The 14,229-nt window shown below is 50.8% G+C and overlaps 1 protein-coding gene across 2 annotated transcripts in view; it reads left to right on the forward strand.

Moving 5' to 3' along the window:
• The first annotated feature begins 7,416 nt into the window (after window positions 1-7,416).
• The window catches only part of RAB6B (RAB6B, member RAS oncogene family), a 58,049-nt gene continuing 51,236 nt past the window's right edge, over window positions 7,417-14,229 (forward strand). For both annotated transcript variants that reach the window (XM_025870512.2, XM_073899857.1), the window contains exon 1: window positions 7,417-7,848. In XM_025870512.2, the coding sequence (XP_025726297.1) occupies window positions 7,779-7,848 (70 nt within the window). In that variant the 5' untranslated portion in view covers window positions 7,417-7,778. The remainder of the gene's footprint in view (window positions 7,849-14,229) is intronic.

The raw sequence follows: 14,229 nt of genomic DNA on the forward strand, positions 1-14,229 counted from the left end.
GGTGAAGCAGCCTGGATGAACCGCTCCGGTGGACCTCAGTAAGAACTTAGCATGAGAGAAGCTCAATTTCTCACTCAGATGAGTGATTCACAGCTAGAATGATTGGATGGAGGCTATTCGTGACAAAGACAAGTCAAAACAAATCAAGAGAAAAGAGTATAGAAATAAAAATAAATTCTAAAGGCTCTCTCGCAGAGTATTTTGAAAAATAGAGATAATGAAACTATAATCAAACTTGGAGTAGAAAAAGAAAAGGAGCAAGAGGAAGAGGGAGAGCATTAATGATGGTGACGAGGAGTTCCAGGAGGAGGAGGGGGAAGAAAGAGAGATAGTAGTGCCCTATGACCTAGAGAACTAGCCTTGGCTTCTGGTTGCCCCCAAAGCAATCGGGGACAAAGAAATTACAGAGATAAGACAGAGAAACAAATATAAGAACTGTGACTGGTTTCTGGGGAGAGTAAAGCTGGGGTGGGTTCATGTGAAAAGTTGACAGCAGTCTCAGGTGGGGGCAGCAGGTACAGAGATGGGGAGAAAAACTGCGGAGGGGGACTCTCAGTTCAGTTCATTCCTCTCTCCCATATTTCCCAGGGAAGATGACTGGTGGCCTCTGCCACTAGAAGGAAGAAATCGGTGGTAATAGCTTGGCAGCTCAGGAAATACTCCAGAGTAATATGAGAGCTGCGCCGAGTTGAGATTCTGATAAAAACACAAGCAGGCTGACCAGACACCCAGGCCTTTACTCTTCTGTCCCAGTCTCCTCAAAACCCTCGTGGGTGGCAGATGACCATTTCAACGGCTGTGGATCATCTCCTTGTGAATGGTGGCTGACCGTTCTAAAGATCTTGTCTTCTATCAGTGCTGTTTTTTTTTTTTTCTAATAATTTAAAGAGGAATCCCTGACTAGAGAAATTTCTCTGTGAAATGAAAGCAAAAGGGATGTGGAGCAGCAAGTCTGGAGCACCTGAGGCCCTCCATCCTGGGGGTCATCCCTATTCCTTCCTTCTTACTCACTCAGGGACAAAACCAGACCTCTATCTTATCCCTCGCCATTATCCGACCGGGCAGCTGGTACCCACAAGAGAAATGAGAGCTCACAAGCCAGAGTCAGTAGAGACCTGAGGAGTAAAACCACTATAAAATACATACAACAAACTGAACACCGTGCAGACCCCAGACAGATCAACAGTGTAAGATAAATATAAAAAATATAACAAAGATACTCAAAGATATGAGCTAATATTGATAAAATTAAGAAGGAACAAGAAGGGGCACCTGGGCGGCCCAGTTGGTTAAGCGTCCGACTCTTGGTTTCAGCTCAGGTTGCGATCTCAGGGATCGAGGCTCTCATCAGACTCCATGCTCAGTGGGAAGTCTGCTTCTCCCTCTGCCTCTGCCTCTCCCTACGGCTCATGCCTCTCTCTCTCTCAAATAAATAAATAAATAACCTTAAAAAAAAAGAAGGAACAAGAAGAACAAGAAGCAATAAAAGAAGACAAACCTGTGCCTCTTCTGATAGAATAGGAAATTCATTCAGGACAACAAGAGAAACAGGAACCGTTTTTAAAGACATACTTAAAGATAATGGGGAGAGAATAAAGTAGTAAAGAAGTGGCTGGGGGGCGCGTGGGTGGCTCAGATGGTTAAGCATCTGCCTTCGGCTCAGGTCATGATCCCAGGGTCCTGGGATCGAGTCCCGCGTCGGGCTCCCTGCTCCGTGGGAGCCTGCTTCTCCCTCTGCCTCTCTCTCTCTCTCTCTCTCTCTCTCTCTCTCTCTGTCTTTCACGAATAAATAAATAAAATCTTAAAAAAAAAGAAATTTAAAAAAAAGAAGAAGTGGCTGGGGATCTTGGAGTTCTTGGAGAAAACAGGAATCCAGAAAAGCGTGCTGAACATTTGGACTACTTCTGCCTTGGAAGCATTTACTGATTCTGGACAAGTCAGCAATATTTGTAATTAGCAAATACTGGAAGCAACCAGAATGTCTCTCTATGATAGACGGATAAATAAACTGATACATTCACACAATGCAATAGCGCACAGCAGTGAAATGAACCAACTACTACAACTACAGGCAACACCATGGGTGCATTTCAAAAACTCACCACTTAATGAAAGCAGCTAGATGCAAAAGAGTACCTGTTGTTTGATCCAACTTACATAAAGCTCAAAAACCAATCCATGCTGACATATCTGAATAGTTATGTCCTTTGTGGGAGCAGCATAATGACTGGGAGGGTGATGGAGATTTCTGGAGTACTGGTAATATGTAGGTAGGTCGGTGGAGCCCATACACTTTCCCCTGTTCCTCCTGCTAAATACAACCGAATACCCTAGATACTGTATATAAAACAGAAAGGGGGAGAGAAGAAGACAGACCAGGTTTGGACCTTGGGGCCCAAGGAATGACATGGTAATGAGTTCCCTATATGCTGTTTTTATTCATATATCCTGGACTTGGAGCAGAAGAAGCTGGTGACTCAAAAAGACCACTGAGTATAGACAAATATAAAGAACCAACAAAAGCCTGCTCTCTCTAGTCAATGGACTGGGAAAAGGATAGCCTAACAAAACAAAAAACTTTAGTCAATAACTGCTATATTCCAGTCAAAAACCACAGTAAAAACTGTGAGTTCTCCCCTATCACCCACCTACCCCGGCAAAGTCCACACGGTGAAGAGAGACTTCCACCATCGCCAAGCTATATCGAAGCTGGGATGGGGTGTCAAGGAAGGTCAGGAAGGAAGCCGGGCCTTTCATCCCCACTGGGCAGTACTGAGGCTTTCCCCACCTGTACTATCAGAGGAGATCATGCAGCAAGTCTGGACATTCATTTCCGCCCCCCCCCCCACAGTAACAAGGCCCAACGGATTTTTGACAAAGGTGCAAAAGTAATTCAATAGAGAAAAGATAGCCTTTCCAAAAAATGGTGCTGAAGCAACTGGACATCCATAGGCAAAAGAAAAAAAGACCACCTCCAACACACCTCATACAAATCTAACTCAAACTAGATCATAGACTGAAATGTAAAACATAAACCTATTTTTAAACTTTTAGAAAAAACATAGGAGAAAAATCTCTGGGACTTAGGGCTTATTGAAGAATTCTTGGACATGACACCGAAAGCACAATTACTAAAAGACAAAATCAGTAAGTGGGCTTCATCAAAAGTAAAAACTTTTACTCTGCAAAAAGCCCTGTTAAGAGGTTGAAAAGACAAGCTGCAAAGTGGGAGAAAATATTTGCAAACCACACATCTGATAAAGGACTAGTATCTACAATATATAGAGAACTCTCAAAACTCAACAGTAAAAAACCCAAACAATCCAGTTAAAAAATGGACAAAAGACATGAGCAGAGGATTCACCAAGGAGGATGTACAGATGGCAAATAAGCACATAATAAGATGTTCAGCATTGTCAGTGGTTATGGAAATGCAGATGAAAACCACAATGAAATATCACTACATAGCTCTCCGAGTGGCTTAAAAAAAGAAATAAGAAGTGACAAAAGCAAAGGCTAGTGAGGATGTGGAGAGACTGAATCCCTCACACATTGCTGGTAGGAATGTAAAATGATACAGCCACTCTGGAAAACAATTTGGCAGTTGCTTAAAAAAAAAATTAAACATGCAACTACCATACGACCCAGCAATGTACCCCAGGAATTTATTCCAGAGAAATAAAAACTTACGTTCACACAAAAACTTGTACATGATTGCTCATAGCGGCTCTATTGGTGACGGCCCAAACCTGGAAATAACCCAGATGCCCTTCGATAGGTAAATGCTCAAACAAACTGGGATAATCCATAATCCATACCATGGAATACTACAAGGGAGTAAAAAGGGAGCCAATTACTGATACACACAACCTGGATAGAATTATGTTGAGTGAAAACCAATCCCAAAGGGCTACCTACTCTATAATTCCACTTACATAACATTCTTGACATGACAAAATTATTGAAAAGAAGAATGGTTTAGTGGTTTCCAGAGGCTAGGAAGGGGCTGGGGCAGGAGGAGAGTTGGTGTGGGTATAAAAAGACAACATGAGGGACCCTTGTGGCGACGGAGATGTTCTGTATCTTGACTGGATCAGTGACAACACCCTAGCTGTGTCATTGTACTACAGTTTTGCAAGATGTTACCACTAGAGGAATCTGGATAAATGATACCCAGGATCTGTGTTCTTTCTTGCAACTGCTTGTGAATCTATAATGACCTCGAAATAAAAAGTTTAATTTTAAAATTATACATAAGAGCAAAGGGCTGAGAATAGTCAAGACTTTCTTGAAAAAAAAATAACAAATATAGGTGAAGAAGTAGAAGTGCATGACCTGAGGACAATCTTTGGAAAACAGTTTGGTTTAAAATCGATCATACTTGGTTCTATACCTCCGGGCATCTACTTGATACATATCTTGGAAAAATTTCTCCCAGGTGCCTCGGGAAGCACATAAAGGATGTTCATAGCAGCATTTGTAGTACGCAAAGAAAACTCTGGGCATTTTCCGATGTTCATTTCCTGGTTTTACTAATGTATGATGGCAAATGGAAGATGGTATCATTGTGAATCTAAAATTATTTTAAGTTAAAAAATGTTTTATCTGGACACATTTTACTGGAAATGATACAAAAACTTGAGCATACACTCCAGTGTTCAGGAAATAGCAGTGAAAGCAAAGAACCGCTACTATATGCATCAACAGACATATCTTAGGAACATAATGTTAAGAAAAATGCAAGTCATAAAAGAGACTATACAGTTTGAAACCTTACATAAAGTTCAAAAGATGCAAACAAAACAAAGTATTGTTGAAGGACACATTCAAAAGCGATAAAACCCAAAGAAAAGCCAGAGTGGTGTATTTCTGCCTTGAGGAGGGAGGAAGGGTAAAGGAAACAAGTAGAGACCTCAGAAGTGTTGTAGCATTTGATTTCTTAAAAGCTGGGGGGAGAGTCAATGGGAATTCATAATGATAGGTTTTCTTTACAACTTACATATACTTCATATCGATGCAATAAAAAGCTTTACCTAATTAAAAAAAAAATAAAGGGGCGCCTGGGTGGCTCAGTTGGTTAAGCGACTGCCTTCGGCTCAGGTCATGATCCTGGAGTCCCGGGATCGAGTCCCACATTGGGCTCCCTGCTCAGCGGGGAGGCTGCTTCTCCTTCTGACCCTCTTTCCTCTTGTGCTCTCTATCTCTCATTCTCTCTCTCTCAAATAAATAAATAAAATATTTAAAAAAAATAAAGGAACACAAAGATGCTATGTGGAAGAAACTCATTCTGGTAGGGTTGGCAAACTGAGTACTATAGTGGCCACATTCCACAATTTTTTACCACCTGGAGAAAGCCTGTCTCCTCTAGGGCAGGTTAAGGACAAGACCCCAAATAAGGAGAGGCAAGTAATGACAGAAGATGGAGAAGGAGGGGGACATGGGAGCAGAGCAGACTTGGACTTCCAAGCACAATGACCACATTCTGTGAACAACACCAGTATCAGCTCCAGACATGAGCCAACCTGTCTTGCTGTGCTTAAAGTTGGTGGAGCTGGGTTTTTGTCATTTAAACTGGAAGAATCCCGACAGAGTCCTATAGGCATCCTGGCCCATAGTCAGCCCAGCTGGGTCTGACTTTGAGGCTTCTAGGTGTGGGAGGGGCCTGGGTCCCATCCCTCCCTTTCTGCCATACAATTTTGTATGTGGAGGACCAGGTGATCAGAGAAGGTAGAGGACTTGCCCAGACTTACCTAAACGATGGCACTTTTTCTCTCACATTTCAGCGGCTTTGTCTTGACACTGACAATGTCCTCAGCACAGGATGAGAGGGTGCAGGACGACAGCACCAGGTGGCAACTTGACCACATCTCCTCGGGAATTTCAGTGGAGAGAACACTCAGAGGGAGGAAGAGCTGCAGCGTGGGAGTCTCAGCTCCTTCTAGAGCTTCCTTCAATCCCATGCTGGATGCAGTCTCCCGAGAGAGCAAGAACCCCAGGGCAGAAGGAGAGTGGGAGTTTAGAGGGTGCCTCTGAGCCTGATGCCAGGCACAGTGGGGTAGATATCCCAGAGCGCTCGCCTGCCATCCCTGAGGCTCCAAACCAAGGGTGACTCTGAGAAAGAGAACAGTTGTTCTGATTTGTGTTCTAGACATTCACTCAAACATTCAACGACTGTTTACTAAGTTCTCAGGTCCTTGAGCTCCTATAGTGGACCTTCAACAGCTGCTGTCATGAAACTCACTTTCTGGTTTTCAAACAAGCAATGAGAGAGGGACTTCAGGTAAACAAACCAGGGAGACAGACAGGGAGACATCCCAATCCAGCTATGTACGCAGAAGAGGATAACCAATGTCCTTTGGTACTTTCTGGGGGTTGAGCTTGCTTCTCACTCTTCTCTCTCTGTGTGTACACACACACACACACACACACTGCTTGTTCCCAAATAAATAAATGTTCCCTGAACTGCTGTAAAGAGGAAAACCATGTGGCCGTAGATAGTAGGAGGCAGCTTTGTGAAACCTCCATTAACCAGAATGCTTTACCAAGGGGGCTGTCCTGGGAGTGCTTCTAACACTTGAGCTCCTTGCTCTCATCCACTCACAACTTGTCCCATGTGCCTCAGTGGGCCAGGGGAATACAGAGAGGAATGGGAAGCAACCCTCCCGTCCTCTGGAAGCTCCTTGTCCAGATACAACTAATTGCCATGGCAAGCCATGGCCTAGTCAGCCTGGTGGCCCCAGAGTCAAGAACTCCAGAGTGCTGTCCAGAGAACGGCCACGCAGATATTCTGGTGTCATGGCTCCTTCTCTCCCATGGGACAGCAGATTTAGCATAAAATTATCTGTAGGAGAGGTTGGCTTGAGATTGGTGCACCTTTCCTGGTCCTCCTCTCCTGCTGGCCAGGTCTGAGGGGACGCCTATGACCCCACAGAGGTGCCCAGAGGAGGGATCTGGACCTAGAGAAGGGAGGGTGGGCTAGAGGCCACACGGGGTCACAGTCAAGCCAGTCTACCCCCACATGGTCCACCACACCCTTGCTCTCCCCCAACATCCCCCTTCCTTTCCGTCTTCTGAGATGGACGTGCATCAATCAGGCGTCGCGGGAGGTGGAGGAAGGGACGGGAATCTAGGTTTTAAAAGATGAGGAACAAATGTCCTCTGCCAATTTCGTGTCATTTTTCTGGATTCAAAGGAGGGGTAGAGTTAGAGTAGGGAAGACAGACGTAGAGGGGCAACGAGAGACGGCCCGATGCGGGTGTGTCTCGGAGGCCCGGCCAGGCGGTTCTCTCCCGCCGAGTGCGGGTTCCGGGTGGGCGGGCGGACGCCCCCAGCCCCGCAGCGGCGCGAGCCCCGCATGACATCAGAGGCTGGGGAGCGCGCAGAGCGCAGGCGCCGGCCGAGGAGGGAGACGGGAGGGGGCCGCGGCGCGCGGCTCGGGAGAGCGCTCCTCCGCCCCGCGCGCCGTCCCTGCGCCCCGCTCCGCCCGCGCCTCGCTGTCCGCGCCGCGCCTCGGGCGTCCAGAGCGCGCCCTTCGCACCGCAGCGAGCGCCGCCCGCAGCAGCCCAGCCCCAGCCTTCTCCTCCTCCGCCTCTGCCGCCGCGGCCGCCGGACACGCAGCCGCAGGCCGGGGCCGGGACGCAGCTGGGGAGTCAGGGACGCGCGCAGCCAGCCCTTCCCCCTCCGGCTCCCGCACCGCCGGCCGCCTCCCCTCGCCCTCCTCCTCCCTCCCTGCTCCTTCGCTTCTCCTCCTCCTCCTGCACGGCCCGGCTGCCAGCACCATGTCCGCAGGGGGAGATTTTGGGAACCCACTGAGAAAATTCAAGTTGGTGTTCCTGGGGGAGCAGAGCGGTAAGTACCCCGCTTATTCTCTTGGCTTGGCGCCGAGTCGACCCCCGCCGCCACATCATCCACCCAGTTGGGGACCCCGCCCCGGCTCGGAAAGGCCCCTCCAAGCCGGGGTGGAGGGGAGGGACGGGGATGTGGGGGGTCGGGGCCGGCTCGGGCGGGGCCGGGCCGGGGAGGGGCCCCGGGGAGGGATGGAGGGGGCGCTGGGCCGGAGGTGGAGGTGGGGGTGGGGGTGGGGGTGGGGGTGGGAGGTGGGGTGCGGGGCTAGAGCTGCGGGGCGGACGCCGCGCGGCAGGGATGCCGGAGGGCGGCGGCTCGCTCAGCCGCGCCGGCCGGGGCGTGAAGGCGCCGGGCTCGCCGGCTCGCTCGCAATGCGGCACCGGCTGCGGGCGACCGCGCAGGTGGCCGGGCGCGGGCGGGGGCCGGGGGAGGACGGGCGCCCCTCTTCGGAGAACGAGGCGGGGCCGGCGTCTGGCGGGAGGGTTCCCTGCGGACCCTGCCCGGACCCGTGTTTAATGACGGGCACGTCCAGGCCCTGGAGCAGAGGGCCGCGGGGGAAGGCCGACACCTGTCTCCTGTGGAAAGAGCGGGCGCAGGCTGTAGGGGAACAGGGCGCCTACCTCCCCTGGCCTACGTCCGACTGGGCACGGAAGGTTCTAGACGCTGCCCTATGCCAGCGTGTGGGAGCGTCTCTCGGGCTCAGGGTCTGGGCGAGGACAGCGAGGGTTCCCCGGAGCGAGGCAGATTTGGGGGATGGTACAGGGGTGCCTCGCACCAAGAGGCCGCCCGAAGCCTGGCGCTGGGCAGAGAAAGGACCAGGCGACACGCCCTGCCTGGCTTCCCAGCACCCCTCCTGAGAGCGTTGACGGCAGAGAAGTCTTCCCACCCCCACCTCCCAGCTCACAGCCCGTCTTGGGGGAGGGGAGGTCACCGTGGCAGCCGGCCAGGGGAGGGGGGGAGGGGGAGACAAACGGCTTCCTTGCCGCCCAGCAGCCTCCCCGGGGAAAGCATCTCTGAAACCCGGCTTGGCCCCAAGGTGGGAGGAGCGGATTGAAGAGCGTGGACCCCTCTGACACCTGTAGGAAGGAGTGGTTTTCAGAGCATCTCCCCAGAGGCCTCTCACCTGGGGCTGCAGAGGGACGGGCTGGGCCTTGCCCAGCTCACCTCAGGAAGAAGGTGTCCTCTGGGGACAGGATCCCCAGCTCTAGCTCTGCACACCAGTCCAGTTCGCCTGGTTTGGTGCCTGTCTGTACTAGGGACCAAGACACAGGCAACCTTAGGAGGGCCTGATGGGCTCAGGGAATAGTGCTACCCTGGTGTGGGGGTACAAGTGGGTTGTGAAGGTCACATGGCAGTCTCCTGTGTTGCTACTCATTACCTGGGATGGATGGTTCAGAGAAGGATGTCAGAAGGTCAGGCCCTAACATGGGGGTGGATCCTGGGGCCAGGCTGGGTATTTCAGAACAAGATCAGCTCAGCCAGCCAGCCCTGTGTCCTGGAGTTTCTGATCTTAACACAGTCCAGCTTCAGAACTCACTATTTCCCATGCCTCAAGGATTTCAGGAGTCTTCACATCCCAGTGCTAATTTTACCTGGCCTGGAGCCCTGGGCGAGAAGTCTCATCAGGCAGCCTGGGAGTTGAATTCCTACTTGTGTTTCCTTGAGCAGATTTCCAGGCCTCTCTGAGCCTCAGTTTCTGTCTCTGTGAAAGGGTTGCTTGAGGTTCTCTTACTCCTTCATGTTTCCCCAGTGCCTCTCAAAGGGCCTTGGCCCTGGTAGGTTCTCAAGAAACATTTGTTTATTCCAAGTCTGAACATGCTTCAGTAAAGCACCAGGGCTTTGATGAGGAGAATGTCTCTTGTGAGTAGGAGTTTTTTGGACTCCTTCAGAATCTCTGATGGGCTGAGGCCCCTGAGGAGCCACACCAACCCCCTTTGTTCCTAAATCCCTGAAATGAGAGCTTAAGGCCTCAGAGATGGAGCCCCCACCTTGCATGTGTAGGTGAGAAGTTTGAGCCCCAGGGATGGGGAGGATTTGGGAGAGTCCCACTGTGAGTTGCTAGCACTTCTGGGGCTGGAACCCACATCTCCTGTTCCCAGTCGTTAACATGCCATTGGGAGTTAAGATGACCTTGACTGAATCAGGGCAATGAAGAATTGGGGAGCCTTCCTGAGTTGAGGTGAGGATTGCCACTCTCTGGCTAGACTTGTGACTCCATTGGGTGACCTGGTGGGAATGCTGGGCTGTTTGGGTTGGGGGCAGGGATTGTGGGCCCTCCGAACACAAGTCACTAGAGACAAAGGCTCTGCCATCAGTGGGATTGGCTGTTGGCAATTCTGGTCCCTTCTGGCTTGGAGCCCTAGGGCCCTGAGAAGCTTCCTTCCACTTGAGTGTGTAGTCGGTTGTATACCTTGTATTCTACATGGCTTTTGGGGCCCCCCGAGTTAGGTTGGGACACATGCATCCCTGAGCCTGGGGGGATAGGGGAACTGCCTTCGTAGACACTGCTTCTGCCTTGCCTGCACACAAGTTTGTTTGTTTTTTTTAAGATTTTATTTATTTATTAGCGCTCAGGTAGGCAGAGTGGCAGGCAAAGGGAGAGGGAGAAGCAGGCTCCCCACTGAGCAGGGAGTCTGATGCGGGACTCGATCCCAGGACCCTGGGATCGTGACCTGAGCCGAAGGCAGACGCTTAACTGACTGAGCCACCCAAGTGCTCCGCCTGCACACAAGTTTTGTGTGTGTTGGTCCTTTGTGTCACTGCAGCCTGTGCAGTACAGGGAGCCCCTGAGGTCTAGCCCCCCCACCCCCGTTACCCTGGCTCTCCTTCCCTGTGTGACCTCAGAGGTCCCTTACCTTCTGTACCTGGGACACTTGGTTCAGCTGAGCTTGACAGAGTCTTCTAGAGCCACATGGGTCTGCCTATATGAGCTGACTCCCCTGGATAGAAGCCAGGGGAAGGGGCTGGAGGGATGTGGCCTTCTCTTGTTTCCTGTGCCTGGTATAGCGGTGGCATCTCCCTAGGCCAGTGGGTGAAGACAGCTGGATTCCAAGAAGGAGTACCTGACCTGGAGCCCAGTGATAAGGAGGACACCCTGAAACAGAGAATCCCAGGAGGGCATCAAGCGTTCAAAGATAGCAGGACCTGGTTTGAGTGGAAGGCCTTAAGGAACCACTCTAGAGAGAACACCCCTAGCCCGTGAGAAGGCCCCCCTCCTGGCAGCAGAGTGACCACTGTCCCCTGGACCGCGGAACACAGGCTGGCTGACGGTGTCAGCCTGGCAGGGGGTGGGGTTGTGGAGAGGGACCCAGGATGAGGGGACTCCTTGCAGGAGGAAGGCTGTGCAGTGGGGTGGGGAGGCACACTGGTCCCAACGGCGCCACTTGATGACGTCCAGAGAACACAGGCACAGGTGTCTGAGGAAGGAGGGGAGGCCTGGGGGACACGTCTTCCTCCGAAGTTCTGACGGTGTTCTGTGGGGGGGGGTTGGGCTTCCCTCGGTGCATCTGGGAGTGTCACGAGGACTGGGGATGTGGACAGGCCTGTCGGGTGTGCTGGCCCCTTCTGATCTCCCTTCCCCGAGACTCCTCCAGCCAAAGCAGGCAGATTGAGGGACCACCACAAGTTTGGTCTGCTTTCCCAGGCTGAGGCAACAGGACAGCGTTGCCCTCTGACCTGCGTCCTCCCTGTCCTGTCCCTGACAGTTGTGCTGCTGGAGGGGCCATCACAGCACGATGTGAATGGTGTCCCCAGAGTTGTGCAACACAGTGACTCTGCACACAGCTGCCTTTGGCCATTTAGTCATTTGTTCACTCATCCCCCTTCCATCATCCAGTTATTCATTTAGTCAGGTCTTTGAGTGTATCCCTGCCTCATGGGACTTACGGCCCACTGAGAGTTCAGATACTTGTGGCTATAATTACAGCAAAGGTCTATGTGCACTACGACGAGAACAGCTGCTGTGAAAGCGCAGAGCAGCGCGGCCCACCCACCTTTGTGGGCAGGTGTCAGAGATGACTTCTAAGGCTTCAGAGGAGGAGATGCTTCTATAGGCAGCCGGCTGGTACTCCTTCGGTGAGCTGAGTGCAGGGAGTAGGTCTTGCAAGGGGCCCACCCTCTCCAGGGGACTTTATCTGTTTTTCTCCCTGCTCTGGAGAAAAAAGGGGTGGGGTGGCGGGGCGGCAGAAGGATGAGGGTGTCTGGCTTGTTAGTGCTGAGAAGGGGCTTTCCCCCACTGTCACCTCATTTCTCCGGGTTAAGGAGTGGTCTTCCCCCTGACCCCCGCCACTGCCCAGAGGGCTCCCCCTGCCCCACCCAAGGCCTGGCCCAGCCTGACCGCTGCCATCCCACCACACACCACCCATAATCACACAGGGAGCCCTTTGTACCTGAGGCCCATCCCAGAAGTCTGCTCCCTGCCACCTCCCAGACCTGCTCACTCTGCTGTACCCAGCCCACTTGGGCACTCCCCATAGCATACCTTTGGTTTTTCTCTGAGCATTTTTAAAACACTATGACATGCTGCCCCATGACCTCTCTGTTGCCTCAGTCACTCTGGATTTTTAAATGTTTATTAGCTTTTTCAGATACAAACCTCTAACTGAATTTTCAGCCCCTTAAAGATGAATTTAAGCACCCAAGAGGACCAGGTCTTAGCTCCTTTCCCCTCTTCCCATCTGCAGGGGATTTGTGCTCATTAAATGTCTGCATTTAAAAATGATGAGATTATCCTCGCTGTGTGATAGGTACTGATAGTCCGTTGGTAGATTAAAAGTTAGGGGAGTCAAGGCATCTTTGAAACAGGATTCTTCATCCTGACACATGCTGCTTTCTCAAGCCTGGAGATCTTAGCAACACTTAATCTTTCACTGAGGGTTGGAGCATTTAGCCTTGGTTGTGCCCAATGTGCACAGTTCATCTCACAAAAGCTGAACTTCTCAGGGCACCCCCATCCCCACCACCTTCTCTAAAGAAATAGGAGAAAGCAGCAAGGCCACCAAAGGTGGGAAGGAAGGAACATGCCCAAACCAGATGTTGCCAGAGCTCACTTGGAGATCTTGGGTAAAGCACCAAGTTGTTTTATGCCTCAGCTTTTTGGTCTTGTTTTCTCTCCTCCCAATTTTTTTCCCTCCCTTCCTTAGTGGCTGGAGTGATGGGGGGAACCTTGGATGTTGGGTATGGACCCAGACTGTTGGCTTTGTTTCTTTAAAAAGGTGTGCATGAGATGAGAGAACGTCAGTTGAGACCCCAAGATGAGAATTAACCTGTACTGGGCATAAGACAAGCATGGCGCCTTCGATGCTGAGGGTCAGAGACGAGAGAACTAACCAGAAGAGAAAAATGAGACTGTTGGCATATATTCTGGTTCTGCAGATGTAATAGTACCATCCGGTGCATGATCTGATTATCCTTATCATTTGCAGCCCCCAAATTAAAAGGAATCCCATTAAAATACAACAAAATAACCTCATCATCCTTTTGTTACTTATAAAATCCCTAAAGTCAGCCCACGAATATTTACCCTTACAGGTGTTATCCTGACCTTGCAGACTTGCCCGAGGCCGACCTGAGAGTGGTACTGTCTGTGTCCGTCCAGGCTGCGGCGTCTCTCTGTCCTCCGCCCTCTGTGTCTTCCACTGTTGCCGAATGAATGAACCATTGAATGTGCAGGGCTGTTTGGTCTCAGTGTAAATCACTTAGAGAAATTGTTGGGCAGAACCATTGATCAAGGTGAGAAAAGATTAAGGTGAACCGCAAAATCCATAGACATCCAGGGTGGACCGCTAGAAAAACGGTGCTGGGCATTTTCTCAACTGTCTGTCTGTCCTCCTTTTCCATTTATCAGCACAGAGTAGAGAAGATGAGGGAGGTTGCCAGGGAGAAGCACCAGACACGCCCTGAGATGGGCAGCTTTGGCTAGGGCAAAAATGACAGGCACCTGGAAATGGGGCCCCAGGCAGAGTCTCTGCTTCATGGGACAGGGAAGGAGAGGATAAAGATTCATAACGCCTCTGGACTCCTAGGAGAAGTTCCTTACTGTGTCTTAGGGTTTTTTATTTCCATAACGATTGCCCTAAAGTAAGTGGAATCTTTTTAAAAAGTAAATGTTCACTGTTATGAATAATTTGTCATTTAATGAAATGACTTATTTTTAGGAAAAGAGCATATTTATCCTGGTCTCTTGGTAACAAGACCAGTGGGAGCCCAGCTGACTCAACCATGTGTCCTGGGCCAGGTACCACCTGTTCCCAGTTGGGGACGTACCCAAGGGACAGGCCAGGGTCCGGGAGAAAACAGATGATACCCTGCTCCTGAGGGCAGAAGGGACACTTAAAAGCCAAGGTAACTTCCAGTAAATGCACTGGAAGACTGGCAGCCTGATGC

Source organism: Callorhinus ursinus, unplaced genomic scaffold (genome assembly GCF_003265705.2).
Source record: "Callorhinus ursinus isolate GAN/ISIS: 27379988/994484 unplaced genomic scaffold, GSC_fseal_2.0 scaffold1, whole genome shotgun sequence".
Classification (NCBI taxonomy): Eukaryota; Metazoa; Chordata; class Mammalia; order Carnivora; family Otariidae; genus Callorhinus; species Callorhinus ursinus.